Raw genomic sequence first — 21,657 nt, 5'->3', positions numbered from 1 at the left:
ATTCTCAGGTGTATAGTGAATCTCTTTCATATTTATCATTTATTCATTTACTTGAAAGAATGGTGTGGGTGAAATTCTGAATGAGAATAGTCAGTATATAGTTCATATCCTTCCACCTAATCTCTGTGTATGCAGGGCATCTGCCATGCGCTGTGGTGGGGTGTTTCTAAGGGTGGGGAAACTTCCTTCCTACTTTCCCCTATGCACACAGGCACACCAATACAGAACACCGTTTCAGTTTTTCTCTTAGCAGCAACTTGACTTGAGTGGGCTTCAGGGACATCCATCTCAACACCATTTCCCAGGAAGCTTTTACCATTTTGTGTAGGGTTTTGTTTGACTGTGAAATTGTGTGTACATGTGAGTCTCTAGTGTCCGCAGAGGCCAGGAGAGGACGCTGCATCTCTTCCAGAGGTACAGTCAGCTGCGAGCTGTGGGCAACGAGCAGCCAGCACGCTGTGGTACTGGGAACAAGCCTTGGGTCTTCTGGGTTCAACCCTCAGTACCGGAAAAAATCCTCAGCAAAGCTGTCCAAATATTTTTTCAAATTTACAAACAATTGAGAAAATATCAACAATGTGAAAATTTAGGAGGCTAAAGTATCTTCCTTCAGACTACCACTTTCTGTTGTCACGGTTTTTACATGATCAAAACATTAGGCAATCCACCCAAAAAACTCGTGTTCTCTAATGCTCCACTAAGAAGAATTTACAAGGTAAAATTCCCCTGGTTTCAGGTCTTTCTTAATTTGACAGAGAAAGCGGGGCATCGGTGTAATCCAGGCCAAGGGGAGAAGAGAGAAGGTTAATACTGGTTTTTTGTTCGTTTTTTAAGACTATGTAGCTTGGAACTTTGTAGACCAGGCTGGCTTGAATCTCATTGAGATCCTCCTGATTGCTAGGATTAAATAAATGGGCCGCCAAGCCCACCCCTTGAGCCCCCCACCCCCAAACTGAGATCATGTTAATGAGGAGCCCGGGCTAGTCTCAAACTCACTAGTAGAGGATGAAGACCTAGCACTGCCTCCACCTCAGTCCACAGTGCTGGGATTAGGATTGCCACACCACACCCGACCAAAAGCCTTTCTAAGGCTTCTTTCGCGCTATCCTTGCCTGCCTGTCAAGTTCGGAAATTTCCCAGTACTGGTTAAGATTTCCATTTGACCCGCCTTCTTCACTCACCTGATTAGATGTTTACGAGTCAAAAGGCGGGGGAGGGGTGTCACGGGTGTCGAGGTTTTATTGGCTGAGGCACATGCCTGTCAGTGCTGCACTGCCCCCTTTCCCAGAAGCACTCTCTTTAATGGCTACTCATCCCGCCAATCTTCAAGGCTTCTCGTTTAGGTATTGGCTTGCGGCCTCGCCAGTCTGGTCCCCACTTGTACTAGTTGGTGACAGTCCCTCAAAGCCCGCCTTTCTCCAGAGGATTGGCGGGTGAATGCCCATATAGCCCACCCACCACGGTAGGCGGGTGGTCTTGGGATTGGCTGGAGCCTCCGCCCGCGAGGAGGAGGAGGAGGCGAAGGGGGCAGGAGTTTGGTTGAGCTGCAGCTGTTTGTCTGTTCCACACAGGCTTGGGCCCGACGGGGGAGACGGAGCCCCAGGTACCGAGCTGATGGAGCCCACAAGGGCAGAGGCGGAGGTCCCGAGAGGAGCGCAGCCTTGCCTGCGGCAGAGGCGGGTCGGGCCGACGCCAGGGCTCGAGAGCCTCCTGGAGCGGGCAAAAGGGGCTGTCCCGCAGGCCTAGTGGGCGCCGAGGAGGTGATCGGCAGGGCTGGGAGCCGAGCCTCTAGTTGGGAGGCGGCTGGGTTCTGGCTGCGGCCGCTCGGGGGCCGGGCGCGGGGACCCGGAGCCGGTGAGGACCAGGGCCTGCCTCGGGACTCTGAGCAGCGCGGTGTGGAGGGAGGAGCTGGGGTCGGGGACTAGGCAGTGAGGGAGGGGAAGCCAGCCCATTTGGCAGGAGGTGTGGAGGGGACAGTGCTACACCCAGCCCCGGGGGTAGCGGAACCTGGATCTCTAGAGACATCCACTGTCGGGGTTCCTAGCCAAATGAGAGGCATTCTTTTCAGGGAAAGTGACTGTTGAAAGGGGAACTAGGGGTACACTGGTGTAGCCGAGGGATTTGGTCCCTGAAGTAAATGAAGAATGCATTACTGATCTAGAAGACCAAAGTAGAAGGAAGTAAGCAGGGCCTGGTATCAGTTATGGGAACTTCTGGAATGATGGTGTATCTTGGAAGTTCCTTACTCTTTTGTTCCTTTAGTGCTTGGGTGTGGTGATTTGAAGTTTTGGGGTACTTCTTGAGTAGGGAATGAAGACAAAGTAAAATTATGTTTTCCATGGTTCCTGGTAGCTCCAAGCTCAGCCCCCCTACACTTTTTACCCTGACCTCATAGCTGGTCTTGACTGCACTCTTCTTTACTTTCTGTTACTGTATTCGTTGTTTTCCCTATTTCATGTACTGTGAGAGAACTAAGAAAATTTGGGAGTGCTTTGCTCAGTCTTTCCCACTTCATAATGCAGTCTGTGGTGACTACTCTTAACTTTTACCTAGAATTGAGGAACTCTGTCATCTGCATGAAAAGGGGCAAAGCAATCCCCAGCCATTTAAAAAAAAGAAAAGTACCATGTCTGTGAGACTTGCACTTGAGCATTTCCTAGGTAGTTAATGGAGGTCTCCACGCCAGGAACTGTGAGGTGATATCCCTGAAGGGATTTGGGAAAGAGTTGAGAAGTTACCTACCAGAAGGTTGGCACCACCCTTTCTTCTTTGTCCACTTATTCAGGAGTCATTTCTCTTTCTCTTTCTCTCTTTCTCTTTCTCTCTCTCTCTCTCTCTCTCTCTCTCTCTCTCTCTGTGCGTGTGTGCGTGTGCGTGCGTGTGCGTGTGCAAGCTACAATACATGTGTGGAGATCAGAGGACAACTCTTGTGGGTGTTCAGTACTCAGGCTTGGCAGCTTAGAAGATGGATTTATTAATGCCAGACAAATGGGAGTCCTCCCTCTCTCTCTCTCTCTCTCTCTCTCTCTCTCTCTCTCTCTCTCTCTCTCTCTCACACACACACACACACACACACACACACACACAGAGGAAGGGTTTTGCTGACCTGTCAAGTTTTCTATAGATTGGACCCTTTTGGTTTCTCCCTTAGGGTTCTGCCTCCTCTTTCTTTTCTGTACTAATGCTATTTATCACAGCATTCATTTTGTTCTCACTACATAGTGTATGCATATGTACTACATACATGCGGGATCCCTCAGAGGTCACAAAAGGTATTAGGTCTCCTGGAACTGGAGTTAAGGACAATTATTAGCTGCCACGTGGGTGCTGGAAACTACACAGGTCTGTGCAAGAGCACTAACCTGGGGCCGAGCCATCTCAGCAGCTTGCATCACTACGTTTCTTAATTACCAAAGTAACGCATATGTGAAAGTGTTTATGCTGCACAGACATATGTAAAATCTGAGTCCTTCTACACATAGCGTATTTCATTTAGGACAGTTAGAGATATTAAATAAGACTAAACAAGAGAATACTGTGGGAAGAATGAGACTGTAATTAGTGTGCACGTGAGAAAAACCCAAGCAGAGACAGGTTTTCTCATCTGCCCCAAGTGCTGTTCATTCTCCCCATTCTCGGTACTTTCTTGGCTGACACTCTGTTCTTCATTGTGTTCCTTTTGCAGTCCATCTCTATCAGGTTCAGAGCTGTCCTTTGACTTAGCAGCTGCTCTCTTCAGTGTTCATTCACACAGCCATGCACTGGGTAGCCTAGAAACTGCCCAAATGCACCAGCAACTTTCTTTTTTTTTTTCTAGTTTTTTTTTTTTTTTTTCCCCCGGAGCTGGGGACCGAACCCAGGGCCTTGTGCTTCCTAGGTAAGCGCTCTACCACTGAGCTAAATCCCCAGCCCCACGAGCAACTTTCTTATGGGCAAGAAAGAAACATCAGAATCAGAAACCCCATCTTCATTCAAATTTTCCCAGTACTTGACTGTCTCTTCCTTATCTTAGGGAGATGACAACCGTTCCAGACCCAAAAAGTTCCCATCTTTCTCTGAATTTGAACTTGACTTTTTTGACTTTCTGAAGCCCTCTAATATGCTCCTTGCACAGTGTCCAGCAAAAACCTCAGCCCCTCCCCACAGGTTTTCTCCCTTACACAGCCAGTCGTGTGTGTGTGTGTGTGTGTGTGTGTGTGTGTGTGTGTGTGTGTGCGTGCGTGCGTGTGTTTTCATCCTCTTTAAATCTTTGGTATCTTTAAACCTTCACCATTTCCTGTCCTATTCTGTGTCCCTTTGTGAGTTTTCTTTTCATTTGTTTTTTTTGTTTGTTTGTTTTTTCCTATCTTCTTAAAACTTTCTTTCAAGATAGGATTTGGAAGCTGGGCATGGTGCTACCTGACTTTGATTCCAGCACTCAGGAGGTGGAAGCAGCTGAGTTCAAGGCCAGAGTAAACTACACAGCAGACCCTATCACTACTGCCCAAAAGATTTTATTTTTAATCTAGGGTCCAGGATGGTAGCCTAGTGGTAGAATATATGATTAGCATTTACAAGACCCTAAATACAAAGAGAATGAGAATAGAGGTTGATCTGGAATTTCTAAAATCTAAGATGTAAACTATTCATAGTGACTTAAAATAATATTTCCCAAGTTTACCAAAGGCTTCTGCATATGGAGGAAGCTAACAAGTAGACTTAGCAATGTACAAATTACAAACATAGGCCTGGAGTTACAATAGTGTATTGGGAGAAGAGGGCATCTTATTGCCCTTAAAATCATACCCTGTATCTTAACTTTTCTTACTTTGCTTTAGTGCAAGAATTATTCCTGTGTGGTGTGCTTGTCCGTGTGTTAATTTGTTTGGCTTCTGAGAAGGAGCCATAGAAGGGTGGGAGAGGCAACTGACTCCCCGCTTCCTGACCCTGAGACATTTCAGGTGGGAAGGGGGTCTGCTTACGTAGCACGTGTGAATCCAAATGTGAACTTCAGGGAAGGAAATGCGCTGGCACTCTGAAAGGAGGGTGCCACAAAACAATGCGGAATGCATGTTCCCAAGAACCTTTCAGGAAAGGCTTCAGGAAAGGCTTCATCAGTTAACTGAGCAGTAACTGGACTGATAAAGGAGTCACCCAGGTGTGGTGAGTGCAGACTTCTGGGCTGGAGTGCACCTTTCTTTCCTTTAGCGGGTGTGGATACCTGTCTGGCTGCGTAGTGGTGTGACCTTCATGTCTAAACTGTTTCTCAAGGCCGTGGATAATGACCTAAAGCTTTTTTTTAATTGCTTGCGAGGTGTGGTGGTACAGGCTTTTAATTCCACACTCTGGGGGAATTTGAATTTGAGACTGCTTCGTTTACAAAGAGAGTTCGAGGACAGCTAGGGCTGTTACACAGAGAAACCCTGTGTCGGCAAACAAACAAACAAACGAAACCTGCTTATCCTCACCTAAAATCTCAGAGAGGTTTGTTCTTAGGCACTTGGCAGTTGCCTCAGTATTACAGAGGCACTGTGTGATTAGGCCATGTGAGACATACTCACGGGTGACAGGAAGAGCAGTTGGCCCATGTGAATTACAACAGTACCATGTGGGTGGGGTCCGTCCGGAGGAGAACTGTTCTGAAGCCTGTCAAGAGCTTCCTAAGCTGAACTTAGGTCTATCCAGGGAGGAGTGGATTGGGAAGGGTGTCAGGAACACGTAACGAACAACTGCTCCTTCTCCGTGGGTTTATAATAAGTTTTTTTTTTTAATCCCACTTTTTGAGAAGGTTTAGCAGAGTAAATGGATATAACTCATTGTGGTAAGTACATGATAGAAATACCATGTTGCTAGGCTGGGGAGGTAGCTCTGCAGGGAAAGAAAGGTACTGATGAATGTTTGAGTCCCAGAACTCACATTGTGGAAGGAGAAAGCCAACTCCCGGGGGCTGTCCTCTAACCACAAATGTGCTGTGGCATTCAAGTACATGTATGTGCACGTACACAGGTTTTGCTTTGCTTTGTTGACACGGGGTTTCTCTGTGTAGCCCTGGCTGTCCTGAAGCTCACTTTGTAGACCCATCTCTCTGGCCCTTCTGTCTTGATCTTAATTAGCTTTTTGGGGGAGTCTAGAGCAATGATGAATTTTACCATACATAGAAGATAATTATGTATTTTAATAGGTGACATTTATACTCAACCCTATAAGTTTGGAATTTTCTAGGCAGACAAATTAAGGAAGGTATCCTAATCTTTCCCTAGTCAATAATAGGGAGTTAGCACTGCCCTGCGGATAAGCGGTAAGCCTGTTTTTACCTTTGGAGAAATAAGGGGAGTGTGGAGGAGGAGGCGGAGCTCTTAAGCCTGTGACTCGCTGGAGAGTGTTGAGTCAGCAGTTAAAGAACTGAGCTAAGTAGTACAACTCTCAGTTCAAGATTTCAGCGATTCGGGTCTAACCAAGATGGAAAGGAAATGAAGGTATCTGCTGGCTTCTGCCCCATCTTCCTTTAGTAAATCTCACATTATCTCCCAAACTCACCAGAATGTACAGATTGCCACGGTTCTGCTCTGGCCAGCTATCCAGTCCAGGCTAATATATTAAGGCCTGCTGCAGAGGAGTAATGGCAGTCCCGTTGGAACAGAATGAGAATAGATCCTAGGAAGGCCTGCTCTCCAGTTCCAAAGCCAAGTACTTACTGAAGCTGAACTGAGACAGAACCTCCATCTGGTGTACACTCATACTTGTATTTTGGTACCCTCCCCAAAGTTAAGCAGTCCTGATTCTTTGAGAAGTACAGTGGAGGGGCTGGAGAGATAGCTCAGTGGGAAACATCCTTTTGAAGGCCTGATTTCGATCCCTAAAACCTATGTGGTGGTGGGGAAATCTGGCGCACACTTGTAATCTCCAGCCTGGAGAAGTGTGGAGATAAATAAATGACTGGGCTCACTGGCCTTCCTTCCAATCTAGCAAAATTGGGAAGCCACTGAGAGACCCTGTTTCAAAAACTCAAATGGACAGTGCTGGAGAAACATCTCAGGATCCTCCAGTCATCATAAGCGTGCTTGCACACAAGTACAGTAAGATCTGCTGTGTCTGTTCCTTTAATCCCAGTATTCAGGAGGCAGAGGCAGGCAAATCTGAATTTGAAGCCAGACTTGTCTACAATGTGATTCCTAGGCCAGCCAAGGCTGCGCAGAGAAGAAACCTTGTTTGTCTTTAGGAACAACAAAGTAGGGTAGAGCTGGGTGTGGTTTATGTCTATTCTCCCAGCATCTGAGCAGCTAAAATAAGGATCCTGTCTCCAAAAATGTTTAGAAACAAATACAGTGGAGGGAGGCCAAGTGGGGTGATCCATGTCTAATCCCCACACATAGAGAGCAAAAACAAATGGAGTTTGAGTTGAAGACCAATCTAGGATACACAGCCAAAAAAAAAAAAAAAACAAAAGAGGAGGAAGGAAAAGCAAGCATGGCAATATGGGGGGCGAGCAGAAGTACTGTCAGCTGGCTGTACTTAATGCCTGACAAATTAATTTTATAAGCCTCAGTTTTCTCACCTGCGAAGTAGAAATGGCATATTTGACAGATGGATTGTCTCTTAGCTGACTAACTGGGCACAGTGTGGTGGGCATGGGCTGGAAACTGTTTACTGACAGATAAGAGCTCTAGAAGTTTTGCATAGACTTTGTGTACTGAATTGAAGCCAGTTGTGGGGAGCTGAGCCCAAGTTGGGACTGTCAGGCTAACTGACATACTTTCCTGTTATTCGGACTTTGCAGTGGTGCCTGGAGAACAGTCTCCTGTGTCCCTGCCCAGTGGGCTGCCCTATGCACAGACCTCAGTCTCTCATCTGTGGGGCTGCTCTTTCTTTTTGGTCTCGCAGTGTAAGCGTGGCTGGACGAGGTCTCAGCAGACCAGGTTGACCATCAGTTCTTATGTTTTCAGACAAGGTCTCACTGTGTAGCCTTTGTTGGCCTGACCTCTCAAAGATCCTCTCCAGTGCTAGAATTAAAAGTGGGTGTGGTCACACCCTGCCTTTCTACATCTGTGATGATACACTCTGGCTCTGTCTCCTGAGTGTTGAGATTACAGATGGACATCACTCGCTACACCCAGCTTCGCTTAGGTGGGTTCTCACTCACCAAGTTGGCCTTGAACTCTCAGCAGTGACTGCTGCAGGTCCTGCCTGCTGCGATTGATTATCTGCTTGGCCCAGTAGGCACTGCTCAGCTGCTCTTTAGGAAGGCACATCTTTTGGCCTGGGGTTTGAAGGTGGTGGTGACACCTGCTGCTGTGCTTTGCTTTCTTGCCTCTGAGGCCTTGAGAGCCTGTTTGGAGGATGTACCAGGCAGCATATACCCGTGACTGTAGAGTCCTCTCTCCAGGAAGGGTGTTTGCTCTTTAGAAGGGACAAACCTTTCACTGTGTAGAAGGAGTTAACACGCAGCTAGCCAGCCACAGCCACAGCCACAGCCACAGCCACAGCCACATGAACCCTGAAGGTTACAGCCACATCACTGTTGCTTTTTTTTTTTTTTTAAATTTAAGTGGATCATTTGTCCATTGTCAACTCTTAGCTTAACAAAAATCAGCTGGGGATGCTGGCAAAGGCCTGTGCCAGCACTCAGGATCTCAGGATCTCAGGCAGGGCAGCTTGGGCTACAGCTGCATCGCTCTATAATTTTAGTAGTAAGGTTGAGGGCTCTTCTGGCCCCTGGGATGCTCACCTAAGCATCTAAAAGTTCTTCAGTGGCACTGATAGTTACAGACTGGCCACAGACAGCTTTATTCCACCCTTCTGATTTCAAGATCATAATTGCTATTCAGCCCACAGTATGAGAAAGACTGCATCGTTGGTTAAGAAGCAAATTAATTCTGACTTCCAGTAATAGTTTCCAGATTTCTTGGACAGTTGTGTATGGTGTGTGTCCATATGTCTAGCTGTACACACATACATGCAGGAGCTAAACTAGTTTGGAACTTACTCTGTAGATCAGCCTGGTCTCAGAAGCCAGAGTCACCTGTGTCTGCCTCCTACATGTTCAGCACCACACCCAGCCAGAGTGTGAGCCTTTTGGACACAAGTGGGAGGGTAGCAAAATGGCCTAACAGGTAAAGACACTTGTCCAGGGCCAGGCAACCAGAGTTCAATCCCTGGAACCCATATAGTAGGAGGAGAGAACAAACTCATGCAGATTATCTTCTGACCTCCACACACATAAACTTCTAATAATACTGGAAGTCAGGACTATTAGGACTGTTGCTGTAGAATGCACAGGGCACAGTCATTTGTTAGTCCTGCGCTTACTCCGCTTCAGTCCTCTGTTAATCCTTTTTACCCTCCCTTCATCTCTATGTATGTTTTCATATCTTGGGATATGCAGGAAGATAGTAATAATTAGTATATGTAAATGTTAAATATAAATATGAACCTAGCATCAAGACTCCAGGAAAAAAATCAAGGTACAGTGGTCCACACCTGAAATTCTGTCAGATAGAGGCCAGCCTAGGCCACATATTAAGCATCAAGCCAAGTATATAGTGAGATCCTATCTAAGAAAACGAAGGGCTGAGAATATAGCTCAGTAGTAAAATACTTGCCTGCCTACCTCGTGAAAATCCTCAGAACCACCCAGTCAATCAATCAAACAATAAGAGGAGGAGAAGCAAAAAAACCCACCAGTTGCATACCAGTGGTTGGACAGGCCAGCTGTGATTCAGGGGAAAACCTTGAAGACCTGCTGGAGATTAAACTCCTTTTCGGTCTCCATTTCAGCTCCCTTGCTAGTCATAGTCTGGTAAAACAATCTTTATTGCAGATGCAGTTCTTTGTGTGCATAGGTGATGGGGAGTGGGGAGGAGCAGAGAGGGCCTTAAACTAATGACAGATCCTCCTGCCTCAGCCTCCTGAAGGCTGGTTGCAGATACACAGCACCACAGTTGCCCAGAACCAGTTCTTTGGCTATCTACCACACTTACTGAAGGCCAGCTGTGTAGGAGCTTGTCAGAAGGGTGAGTAACCTTTCAGCGTTGTATAATTAATTACCAGAGCTAAGTTTTAGAAACAAGAAGTTGAGATTCTGTTCTTGTTCTAAAAAGTGATTGTGCACACTGTAACCACAGCACTCAAGAGGTAACGGCAGGGAGGTCACAGTAAGGTCAAAGCCAGCCTGGTATACATGTTCAGTTCCAGGCCAGCCACTAATATGGGATGAGACTGTCTCAGAAAACCAAAATAAACTTAGCATGAGGTAAGGTGGGCCTGCGATTCCAGCACTTCAGGGAGAGGGGGTGAAGCAGGATCCAGCTCACTCCAAGCTGTCTGACCCTGGTAAAGAAACCTTATTTAGTTTGGTGGCTCTTGCTTCTAATCCTAGCACTTGGGAGGCTGAGGCAGGAAAATTATCACGGATTTAAAGCCAACCTAGACTGTACACCAACGTTTTTAGACCATCTCACAAAACAAAACAAACAAACAAACAAACAAGTTTTTAAGGGCTGGGGATTTGGCTCAGTGGTAGAGCGCTTGCCTAGCAAGCAAAAGGCCCTGGGTTCAGTCCCCAGCTCCGAAAAAAAGAAAAAAAAAAGTTTTTAAAAAACGCAGTTTCTGGGGGTTGGGGATTTAGCTCAGCGGTAGAGTGCTTGCCTAGCGAGCGCAAGGCCCTGGGTTCGGTCCCCAGCTCCGAAAAAAAGAAAAAAGAAAAAGAAAAAAAAAACAAAAAAAAGCGCAGTTTCGTGGAGCTGTGTCTAATTTTACCCTTTTTTCCTTTACAGGACTGTTGAGGCCTGGAAGTCCCTCCCTTTCCCCTCCCCCCTTTGCCAATTTGTGGCATTCCCCTCCCTCTACCTTCTCCTACTTTGATAACCTGGCTATGACTAGCAGAAGTACAGCCAGGCCCAATGGGCAGCCCCAGGCCAGCAAAATATGCCAGTTCAAATTGGTCCTGCTGGGAGAATCTGCAGTGGGGAAGTCGAGCCTGGTGTTACGTTTTGTCAAAGGACAGTTCCATGAATACCAGGAAAGTACCATTGGAGGTGAGTGCTTAGCACTTAGTAGGGCTTGAAAGGGACATCTGGGACTTGATTTTAGAACTGGCTCTCAGGACGGTTCCCAGAAACGGAAACTGCAGGAAGATTAGGCACTCAAGGCCATCTTAACAATATAGTTTGAGGCCAGCCCGGCCTATGTGAGGCCTGTCACAATCATACAAAGTCAGGCCGAGCATGGTGATACATGCCTTTAGTCCTAGCACTCTGGAAACACGGGGAGGAAGATCTCTGAGACCAGCCTGGTCTACCAAATGAATTCCAGGACAGTCAGGGCAACAGAGAAACCCTGTTTTTCTTTTTTTTTTTTGGGGGGGGGGGCAGGGTGAGGTGGTTCTTCCCTGAACATAGGAATGCTCTCGAAGCTAATGCAGGGGGACTGCTTCAAGTTCTGGGTCAGCCCAACCAAGGCTGACACTCAGGTACTGGAGAGATAGCTGCGAAGTTAAAAACATGTTCTGGTCTTGTAGGGACACACACACCCAAGTTTGGTTCTGAGCAAGCCTTAGGTGGCTCCAGCTCAGGGGATTTGACTACTCACACAGTACTTGTAATTTTTTAAAAATATTTTTAAAACAAATATATACATAATTAAAAATAAAAAAAATTTAAAACAAAACGTTCAGACCCATTGACACAGGCCTGTAATCTTAGCTACTTGGTAGTTGAAGGCTTGAGAATCCAGGTTCAAAGCTTATATGTGCTACAGAGTAAGACCTAGATCAGTCTCCATTACAAACCAGGCCCTGACTAAACAGAAAAGGACTGGGAATATGGCTCAGTAGGTAGAGTACTTGTTCATATGCAAAGGTCTCATGTTCCCACAGTACCATCCCATGGAAGTGGTGTTTTGGAGCAGTGGTTCATAATCAGATATGTAATCAGATAAATCTCTTGATAACCCACACCCCCCTTAGTGTACACTCATTTAATAACCTTCTTAAGTCCGTATTAGAGTCCTTTCTAAAAAATATTCCACTTCTTTTTTCTCTTTCTGGAGACAGGAGTTTTCTGTGCAGCCTTGGCTGTCCTCAAATTCACTCTGTAGACCAAGCTGGCCTTGAACTCACAGAGATCAGCCTGCATCTGCCTCCTGGAGTGCTGGGTTAAAGGTGTGAGCACCACCGTTACCTAGCACGAATCACCACTTTTACTTAATAACTTGCTTGAGTCTATATTAGAACCTTTTCTAGAAATTCTCCTGGGGATGCTGGAGGGATGGCTCAGTGGTTAAGGGGGCTTGCTTTTCTTTTTGAGGACCTGGATTCCTAGTGTCCACATAAGGTGGGCAGCTCGCAACCACCTATGACCCCAAAAGACAAGCCAGGGGCTTTCACACCTCCTCTGGCTTCTGTAGATATCTGCATTCACATGCATATGCCCATACAGAGGCGCACAAGTACACAGTAAAATAAAATTTATCATTTTACTGGGAAAAAATATGGGTCAACAAGATGGCTTAGAAGTTAAGGTGCCTGCTGTGCTAGCCTGAGGACAATGTGTTCAGACCTAGACTCCATATAAAGGTGGAAGGAGAGAGGATCTACAGAGATTTTCTCTGACCTCCACACACGGACCCTGGAAGTGTGTTATTCTAGTACCTGTCATCACTTTAAAATCCTGTGGGCTGGCTTGTTTGAGATGGGAGCTCCAGTAGCCCAGACTGGCAGAGCAAGAATGTCCTTGTCTCCCTGATCTTCCTCCTTCCACCTCCCAAGGGCTACAAGTGCAGGTGTGTTGGGCCCTGAAAATCTCATTTGTAAAAGTTACTAGTTTTATTACTTATTTAACTTTTTACATCTAATTTATATCTTTATGTGTAGTGACTGTGTGAGGGTGTAGGGTCCCCTGGAGGTGGAGTTACAGACAGTTGTAAGCTGCCGTGGGGGTATCGGGAATTATGCACCGGGTCCTGTGGTAGATCAACCAGTACACTCAACCTCTGTGCTGTCTCTCCAGCCCCTTACTCAACTTTTTTACAAGACTTGTTTTTAGTATGTATATGAGTGTTTTTAGTATGTATATGAGTGTTTTGCCTGCATGTGTGTATGTATGTATACCATGTGTGTGCCTGATGCTTGCAGACCCCCTGGATGTGGAGCGGATGGATGCTTGTGAACTCCCATTTGTGTGCTGGCAACTGAAACTTGGTCCTGTGTAAGAGTCAGTGCTCTTAACCACTGAGCCATCTCTCCAGAGATCTGCCTGCTCCCTGGTGTTGGGATTAAAGACATACTACCGGGGGTTGGGGATTTAGCTCAGTGGTAGAGCGCTTGCCTAGGAAGCGCAAGGCCCTGGGTTCGGTCCCCAGCTCCGGAAAAAAAAAAAAAAAAAAGAACCAAAAAAAAAAAAATTCCCAGCAACCACATGATTGCTCACAACCATCTGTAATGGGATCTGATGCCCTCTTCTGGTGTGTCTGAAGACAGCCACAATGTACTCATATGCGTAAAAAAAAAAAAAAAACAAACAAACAAACAAACAAACAAACAAAAAAAAAAAAAAGACATACTACCATGCCTGGCTCCCTGTAATTCTTTCTGTTTGAATGCTTTTTATGGTTATAGATTTATCATTTTATATATATGAATATTTTGCCCATTTGTATATTTGTGCACTGTGTGTGTCTGGTACTTGCTAGGTTAGAAGTTATTGGATCCCCTGGAAGATGAATTCTATGTTATGAGCTGCCTTGTAGGTGCTTGGAATCAAACACTGCCTGAGTAGCAAGTGCTCCTGCCTGCCAAGCCAACTCTCCACCCTCCTTCTTCTTCTGGATGTGACTTCTGTCTGATTCTTACTGCCTCACTCTTTTTTTTTTTTTTTTTAATCATCTTGAGGAAGGTCTATTTGTTTGTTTATTTTTTTTATTAGATATATTTCTTTACTTACATTTCAAAGTTTATTCCCTTTCCTGGTTTCCTGTCCATAAACCCCCATTCCCTTCCCTACCCCTCCCCCCTCACCTTCCCCCATATGGGTATTTCCCCCTATACATCCCCCTTATAGCCCCCCCATATTCCCCTGCACTGGGGGTCCAACCTTGGCAAGACCAAGGGCTTTACCTTCCACTGGTGCCCCAACAAGGTTATTCTCTGCTACATATGCAGTTACTGCCTCATTCTTTTTTTTTTTTAAAGACTTGGTTTCTTTATGTAGTTCTGGCTGTCCTGGAACTCACTATGTAGACCAGGCTACCCTCAAACTATGCTGGGATTAAAGGAGTGCGCCATCACCACCCAGCTCTGAGACTCTTAATTATGTTAACAAATGAAAAAAATATATCCAAGGGATCATTTGGCCCAGACTGGCTTCAAACTTGCTAAATAGCCAAGTATGACCTTGAACTCCTGAGCCTCCTGCCTGTACTCAAAAATATTCAGAGGCCATCTTGGTCCTGTTCCAATATTTACGTGAATGGAGAACACTTAAACCTGTAGCTGATGGGCCTTGGTGGCAGCTAGTCTCAGGATGTGCAGAAGTAATGTGGAGGGGAGTGGGATCTTCCTGTCCATCATCCCACTTAGAATGTGTTCATTTTCTCCTTCACAGCGGCCTTCCTCACCCAGTCGGTGTGTCTAGATGACACAACAGTCAAGTTTGAGATCTGGGACACAGCTGGGCAGGAACGATACCACAGTTTAGCCCCCATGTACTACAGGGGTGCCCAGGCTGCCATCGTGGTCTATGATATCACTAATCAGGTACGTGGGCTAAGAAAAGTGTTTATTGAGCTTCATCGAAATTAAATTAGGTGGGGAGAGGAAACAGTTCTTAAATAGCAAGATAAAAGTACCAACCAACCATGCTTCTAAGCACTAAGCCAGAAAATGTGAATTGTCAGAGACCTATGACTTCAGAGGGAAGGGCAACTGGGAGAGGAGAGTTGTGAGCCTGAGAGGGTAGTGAGTGTGGATTACCACTCATTCCAGTCCATTCTCTTTGATGTTTTCCCAGGAAACGTTTGCCCGGGCAAAGACATGGGTAAAGGAACTACAGCGGCAAGCCAGCCCTAGCATCGTCATTGCCTTGGCAGGGAACAAAGCTGACCTTGCCAACAAGCGCATGGTGGAGTATGAAGTAAGGTGGCCTACAGAATCCTCCTAGCATGTTCACTCTGTATGTGGGACCTCTTTTTCCCAAACAGTCTCCTGAGAATTTCATGTGACGCTTTCATCGTCTCATTTCCTGGTTGTATACCAGATTAAATACAGCAACAGTGACCAGACAGCAGCCAACAGATTTTAGAGGAATCAGAAGAAAGTTCTACATCAGAGGGGTGGGGAAATAGCAGTTGTAGGGTCCCAGGGTGAGAGCAGGAAGCAGGAAATAGTTAAGTTTGAGGTACGGGACTCTTGACAAAGACTCCTATCAGTTTACACTGCTCCACAGTTAGGATTCCTTGCCCTGGGGGAGTGGTTCCAGCTGTAGAGTACTTGTATGGCAAGTATGAGGACTTGGATTCCCAGCATTCACATTAAAGGGCATGGTAAGGTCACAGTGTCCTACCTACAGCCTCAGGGCTGGTGATGTGGAGGCAGGAGTGTCTCTGGGGCTTACTGGCCAGCTACTCTAGCTAAAACAGGGTTTGGAGCTCAGTTGGAGGCTGTCTTGCAGGCATAGAGTGGGGCTAGTAAGATACTTACAGGTAAAGGTACAAGCCTGGGGGCCTGAGGTCAGTCCCTGGGGTCCACATAAAAATGGAAGGAAGCAGAGAACCAGCCTCATCATTGACTCTGACCTCTATCAGCATTCCATGGCACTCAGGCACAAGCATGCACACACATACACATGTGTACACATATACAAACGTCTCAGACCTGGCCTGCCTGCTGCCTGACCCTCCCTTGTCGTTGAGGGTTGGAGGTGAGGTGGCAAAGAATCAGTGACTCAGACTCCAGGAGCAGGTGAGAAATGCAGCAGCTCCTTCAATACCCTCCACCCACGCCCCATTGGTCCCCAAAAAGCATGTCTTGTAAACAGCAGTTCCTGATTGGCTGGCATGTCTGCATCAGCAATTCTTGGACTCTCAGACAGTCCTCAATTAGGCCCTCCTGCAGGAGATGCCTTTGCGGCCTCAAGGCCCCCGACCTTTATACGGAGACACCTCCGCTGTTCCTCATACAAACAATAAACTGAAAAGAAAAAGACAAATGAGACAAACTGCAATTAAGGAAGAGGACACCCAAAGTAGACCTCTGGCCTATACATGTGTGCATATCTGAATATATGCACACACACAGATTCCTGACATCCATCCTGTTGAATTTAGCGCACATGGGTTTATCTTGAGGGGAATCATTACTATATTATGAGTCCAGGGCTGTATATAAAATACATATTATTTACATACCAGGGTCCTTATATAAAAGGACATTAAGAGGAGAGAACATCAAATACCCCTTTACTCTAGAGTACCACATGGGAATATAAAAGCAATACCACTTTCATTCCTTTTAGGAGGCTCAGGCATATGCAGATGACAACAGCTTATTATTTATGGAGACTTCAGCTAAGACTGCTATGAACGTGAATGATCTCTTCCTGGCAATAGGTAAGGTCAGAGTGGTCTGAAATCTTCTGTCTCTCCTTACAGGTAAAGCTGTCCTTAACCCAAAGGACTGGTGGTTTTACAACTCACTATAGGCTGGGACTGGAGATGGAGTACAGTTGTAGATTACTTGCGTAGGAGGCAAAAGGCCCAGCACTGCCAAGAAGCAAAGCAAGGAAAATTAAGCCTTAACTTAGGAATGGTACTACTCATAATCCAGCACGTGAGAGGCCAAAGCAGAGGATTGCCACAGATCTGAAACTAATTGTACTACATAAGAAGTCTAGGCCAGTGGCTTTCAACCTTCCTAGTGCTGCAACCTTTTAATACATTCCCTCGTGTTGTGATGGCCCCAAACCTTAAAATTATGTTGTTGCAACTTGGGTAGCAGAGGCCAATGGATCTCTTGTGAATTCGAGGCCGGCCAAGTCTATGATATGATGAATTCCTGGACAGATAGACAGAGGAAAAAATAAAGGACAAAAAATACAGCCGAAGCTAGTTATGTATTAAAACTTGTCTCAAAACAAAACCAAAGGCAAAGTAAAAAACAAACCCTTCACTCTCGCACAATAATGCATACACAAAATCTTACCAGTCAGGGCAGTGGGCTAACACAGCAAGATTCAGTGAAGCACACCTATAGTCACACTCGGGAAATGGAGATGAGAGGATCAAGGTCATCTTTGACTATTTAGCAAGTTTGAGGCGAGCCTGGGCTACATAGACCGGACTTCAGAACAAAGCAGGCTGGAGAGACAGCTCAGTGACTAAGAGCACAGACGACTCTTGCAGAGGACCCACTTTTGCTTCCAAGTATCCACATCAGGTGGCTCACAACCACCTGTCACTCCAGCTCCAAGGGGTATGACACCTCTGACCTCTGAGGGTGTCTGCATCCGTGTCTACCCACCCACTCATACACACATACATATAGTTAAACACAGACTAAAAAACAAATAAAGTGACATCGGGGTGTGTACCTGCAATCTACCATTTGGGAGGCTGAGACCAGAGGGTCAAGAGTTTGAGGCTAATCTGGACTTACAGAGAGAAGCCAAGGTCAGGTTTAACAGTCTGTTCTGTCCCTAGCACCATCAGACAAGAAAATCTTCAGTTGTAGAAACAGCTTCACTTGCTTTGTAACTTCCTTCCTTTGGTATCAGCTCTGTTCAGGGAGGTTTGCAAATACTTGTGCACTCTTCAAATCATCATTTTAATTAATCTCTCTTACCCCTCTCAGTAGTCCTCTTGTTTGGGGTGGGATGTGTATGTGAGTCAAATCTACCGTGTTTTGTTCTGTTTTTTTTTAGCAAAGAAGTTGCCAAAGAGTGAACCCCAGAATCCAGGGGGTGCAGCAGGCCGAAGTCGGGGCGTGGATCTTCATGAGCAGGCCCAGCAGAACAAGAGCCAGTGTTGTAGCAACTGAGGGAGGGGTGGCTAGCAGCAAATACGTATGGAATTAGCACGAAAGCTAAGACATAACCTCCATCCCCGCCCCTCAGCACACAGCCCCTACGGTGACAGCACACTGAGCCCTGGCTCCCAAGGGCTGCCTCCTGACAGCTCCGTCATGGCACTTTTTAATGCTTCAGCAACCAACACCAGGCAGCTGTTGCCACTACTATGCCCTACTCTGGGGCTTGGGGTCAAATCTCCCCAGGACCTTCCTTCCAAAACAAACTTTCTTTACTTCATGTTCTCGGTGCAAGACAGTGACTTCCTCATTGTCCCATCACCCCCCACCCCTTCCCCTCCATGTTTTCCCAGTGTTTCAGAGAAGACTTTTGTCTCCTGCCTCCCTCTCCCACCTCTCAGCACTCCCTCCTCTAGATCCTGTTTCCTCCTCTTTACAAGATGATGAAGGGTATTCCCAGGTACTGAGAAGGGAGGAATATACTTTTAGTTACATTAAAAACCTTGCCGGGAGAGTAAGGCTCAGAGCAGGAGGGAGTAAGGAAACATTTCCTTTCATTTTATCTGGTGAGAGTTTCTTGTCTATGAAACACTGCGGCACCAATCAGTGGACTTGTGGAGGGTGTCCTAGGTAGGAGTGAGATCGGGGAGGTGAGCTCGCAGGCACTGAATGGAGTTTATTAGTTAATAGGACACAGATGGAGATGCAGTGTCATCTGTGGCTCTAACTCGTCCCAAGGCTGCTTTCCTTCTTGTCCCCATCCACTAACCCCACCGAGTGTGGGGATTGGACCTCAGAGTGCTCCAAAGAATCTTCACTGGTTGCCTGCACCCTTAGTCTGCTGTGATCTAATTGGAGGAGGTACCAGTCTCTGATGCCGTCCTCTGAAGCCTGTGTATACATAGGCATTTCCCTACCCTGGCCTTGAGATGGCCTTAACCCCAGACACCATGCCCCTGCAGTTTGCACTTTAATTGATGGTAGTTCAGTCAAGATACATGTTTTTCTTGGGGGGGGGGGTGATTGATTTACCTATCCTTCAACCTTTTTAATTAAATGGAATCTACAATGAATGAGGTTTGGAGAGGCCCTATAGACAACAGTCACAGTGGCAGCTACTCACACCCAGTGTCCACTGCTAGCTTCCTCTGACTGATTCACACCTCTATTCTTGGGTATAGGTTTGTCTGAGCAACTGGGGAGTGGCCTCAGAATAGCACGGGCCATGGTAGTGGAGTAAAGAAAGGTCAGGAAAAGGGAGTGCTCTATCTTCCCAGGGTTCACATTCGATTTGCTACGTCTTACCATGTCTTTTCTACTTCCCTGTAAATACGTGTAAGTCTTGATTCTCTGTACAGTCAGTTCTGCCTCCTGGTTCCCATTAGCCCCCTTTTCTTCTCCCTTTTGTTAATATCTTGGGTTTAGTTCCTCCTTCATTCCCCCACTCACTCTTACTTAATCCATGTACCACTAGAGGCTCCTCCCACAGAGGCCGTTTGTCCAGTGACAGGGCAACTAGAACTGAAGGTGCCTCACAGCTGCCTTGTATCATCAGAGGGCCTTGGTCCTTTCTGAATCTCTGGCTTCTCTACATCCTACATTAGATGTTTGAGGGTGTCTGTGAGAAGCCATCAAAGCAAGAAGGAATTTGATATTTCAGCCAGAGTTTGGGGGTAATTTTCAGAAGAAAGGAAAGACCACAGTAGCCTAGAGTTGAGCCTTTCTGCCCCTTTGGCTTAGACACTGACTTGTATTCCAGCTGAGGAATCCATGAAGCCAAGATTCTCAAGGACCCAACTTAGGTTCTTCCACTTAGAACTCAATTCTCTTCCTTTTCCAGGGGCAGCCTTAGTTCTCACGGCCCTGAAACATACATATTTACTTTTCTAGAACCTGTTCATCTGCAAAACACCCAGGCACATCCTTTTTGCAAGTGGAGACTCTGAGTGAAGCTCTCTAAGTCTCTTAGAAACTTAACTCCTTCTCTGCAAAAATGAAGATGTTTTATTGCCTTGGGGCTGGGAAGCCATCTCCCAGGCTTTCACTTCCTCCCTTCCTCCCTTCTTAGGAACAGTATTGGCCTTAGTTCCGGGGCCTGTCTGCTGCCTTCCCTCTCCTCCTGCCAGCTCTTCTGCCTTTGTTTGAGCTCTGTTGGGCTTGAGGGGTTTGGTTCTCTCCCCACCTCCCTGTCACCCTTTTTCTTCTGATCAGTTTTTAGGGGAGGGCTCATCTTTTCTGCCTTTATATTTTTTTTCCTAAGAAAGTGTTTGCCTTTCTTTCACTCTCCTAACATAACAATCGTGGTAACAGAATGCAACTGCTGATTTATCGATGTATTTAATGTAAGTAAAAAAGGAAAAAAGAAAGTGCATTGGACTGTTGTTTTTACTGTTTATTTGCCTGAAACTAAAACTTGGGAAGACAGGGCCCAGAGAAATCCATGACACCTCGAACATCCTTCTCCATCTTGGCACCTCTAAACAGTTGAAGAACCAATTTAGAAAATAACCCTATTTTCTTTGTTTTTATTTGTGAGTGTGTGAACTAATGTTCAAAGACATAGATGGTTTATCAAATGTGACTGTTACATTTTTTTTCTGTGTGTTGGTAGTCTGGATCTCTTGGACCACATCGAGATTAGACAGGAATGGCATATCTAAACTGCGGGAAGCAGCATGCTATGCATTTTTCTAGGCTCATTTGTATATATAAGTCTCTGAATTGGATCCATAACCTTAAGATAAAAAGAAAAAGATCCTGGGGAGATGGCTCGGCGGTTTAAAGCACTTGTTGCACTTGTAGAGATCTGGGTTCGATAACTAGCACCCACATGGTAGCTCACAGCCATCCGTAACTTCAGGCCCAGTGTGGCTGATGCACATGGTACACATATACGACTCATACACACAGATCTTTAAAAAGGAAAACCGCTGGATATGTGACCTTTGCCAGATACTTAGGAAGGCTGAAGCTGTAAGACTGAAGGCATCCTAAATAGTAGTTTAGCAAGACCTTATTTCCAAAAAAGAAAAATTACCGAATTAGCTTTGATCAAGCAAAAACATCTCTGCCTGGATCTGTTTCTTATTTGAAGTCCTCCCATCTGTCATAGTTCAGAGGGCCAGTTAGCAGGCATCCCTTAGTTTCCAGGCCAGTCGTAGTCACCAGCTGTGGGCCTTTGTCAAGTTAGCAGTGCTTCAGTCTCCAATTCAGCTGTGCAGTGACGGTTGAACGTGAAGGTTGAGCTAGGTGTATGGCACACACCTTGCATTCCCAGCCCCTGGAAGTCTACGTCTATCTGAGCTACAGGAGATACTGGCTCCACAAAGTAAAATTGGTGCATTAGTAGGTGGAGGGAGAAACCATACCAAGTACATATTTGACAGGGTGTTTTTTACCGTCGTGGCCAGCCTCTGCCTCCTGTGTGCTGGAACAATCCTCCCGTACTGTAACACCAGCTGAAACTGTTTTCAACAACAGCGCCTGGAGGTGGTCTTTGGATTAATCCCAGCACTCTGGAGGCAAAGGCAGGCAGATCTCTGAATTTGAGGCCAGCCTGGTCTATGGAGCTGCAGGATAGTCAGGACTACACAGAAACCCTGCTTCAAAAAAATCAAAGCCAGAAACATTAGGGTGATATATGCAAAAGCTGGAAACCTTGCCAT

The 21,657-nt window shown here is 46.1% G+C and overlaps 1 protein-coding gene and 1 long non-coding RNA gene across 7 annotated transcripts; one reads left to right on the top strand and one right to left on the bottom strand.

Annotated features, from left to right (window-relative positions):
• Positions 1 to 4: 4 nt before the first annotated feature.
• Positions 5 to 1,822, bottom strand: LOC120093528 (uncharacterized). The gene is made up of 2 exons (XR_005486772.2): positions 1,182 to 1,822; positions 5 to 527 (listed from the first exon to the last, which is right to left on the bottom strand). It is a non-coding gene; the product is annotated as an uncharacterized LOC120093528 (long non-coding RNA).
• On the top strand, positions 1,393 to 20,358 carry Rab5b (RAB5B, member RAS oncogene family). Of its 6 annotated transcripts, none has more exons than XM_006240751.5 (7): positions 1,509 to 1,603; positions 9,881 to 9,989; positions 10,752 to 11,012; positions 14,577 to 14,728; positions 14,982 to 15,104; positions 16,485 to 16,578; positions 17,889 to 20,358. In XM_006240751.5, exons 3-7 carry the CDS (start codon positions 10,850 to 10,852, stop codon positions 18,002 to 18,004), a joined length of 648 nt encoding a protein of 215 aa, XP_006240813.1. In that variant the 5' UTR covers positions 1,509 to 1,603; positions 9,881 to 9,989; positions 10,752 to 10,849; the 3' UTR covers positions 18,005 to 20,358.
• The last annotated feature ends 1,299 nt before the right edge of the window (positions 20,359 to 21,657 follow it).

Source organism: Rattus norvegicus, chromosome 7 (genome assembly GCF_036323735.1).
Source record: "Rattus norvegicus strain BN/NHsdMcwi chromosome 7, GRCr8, whole genome shotgun sequence".
NCBI classification, from domain to species: domain Eukaryota; kingdom Metazoa; phylum Chordata; class Mammalia; order Rodentia; family Muridae; genus Rattus; species Rattus norvegicus.
This window is presented reverse-complemented; position numbering and strand designations above follow the sequence as displayed.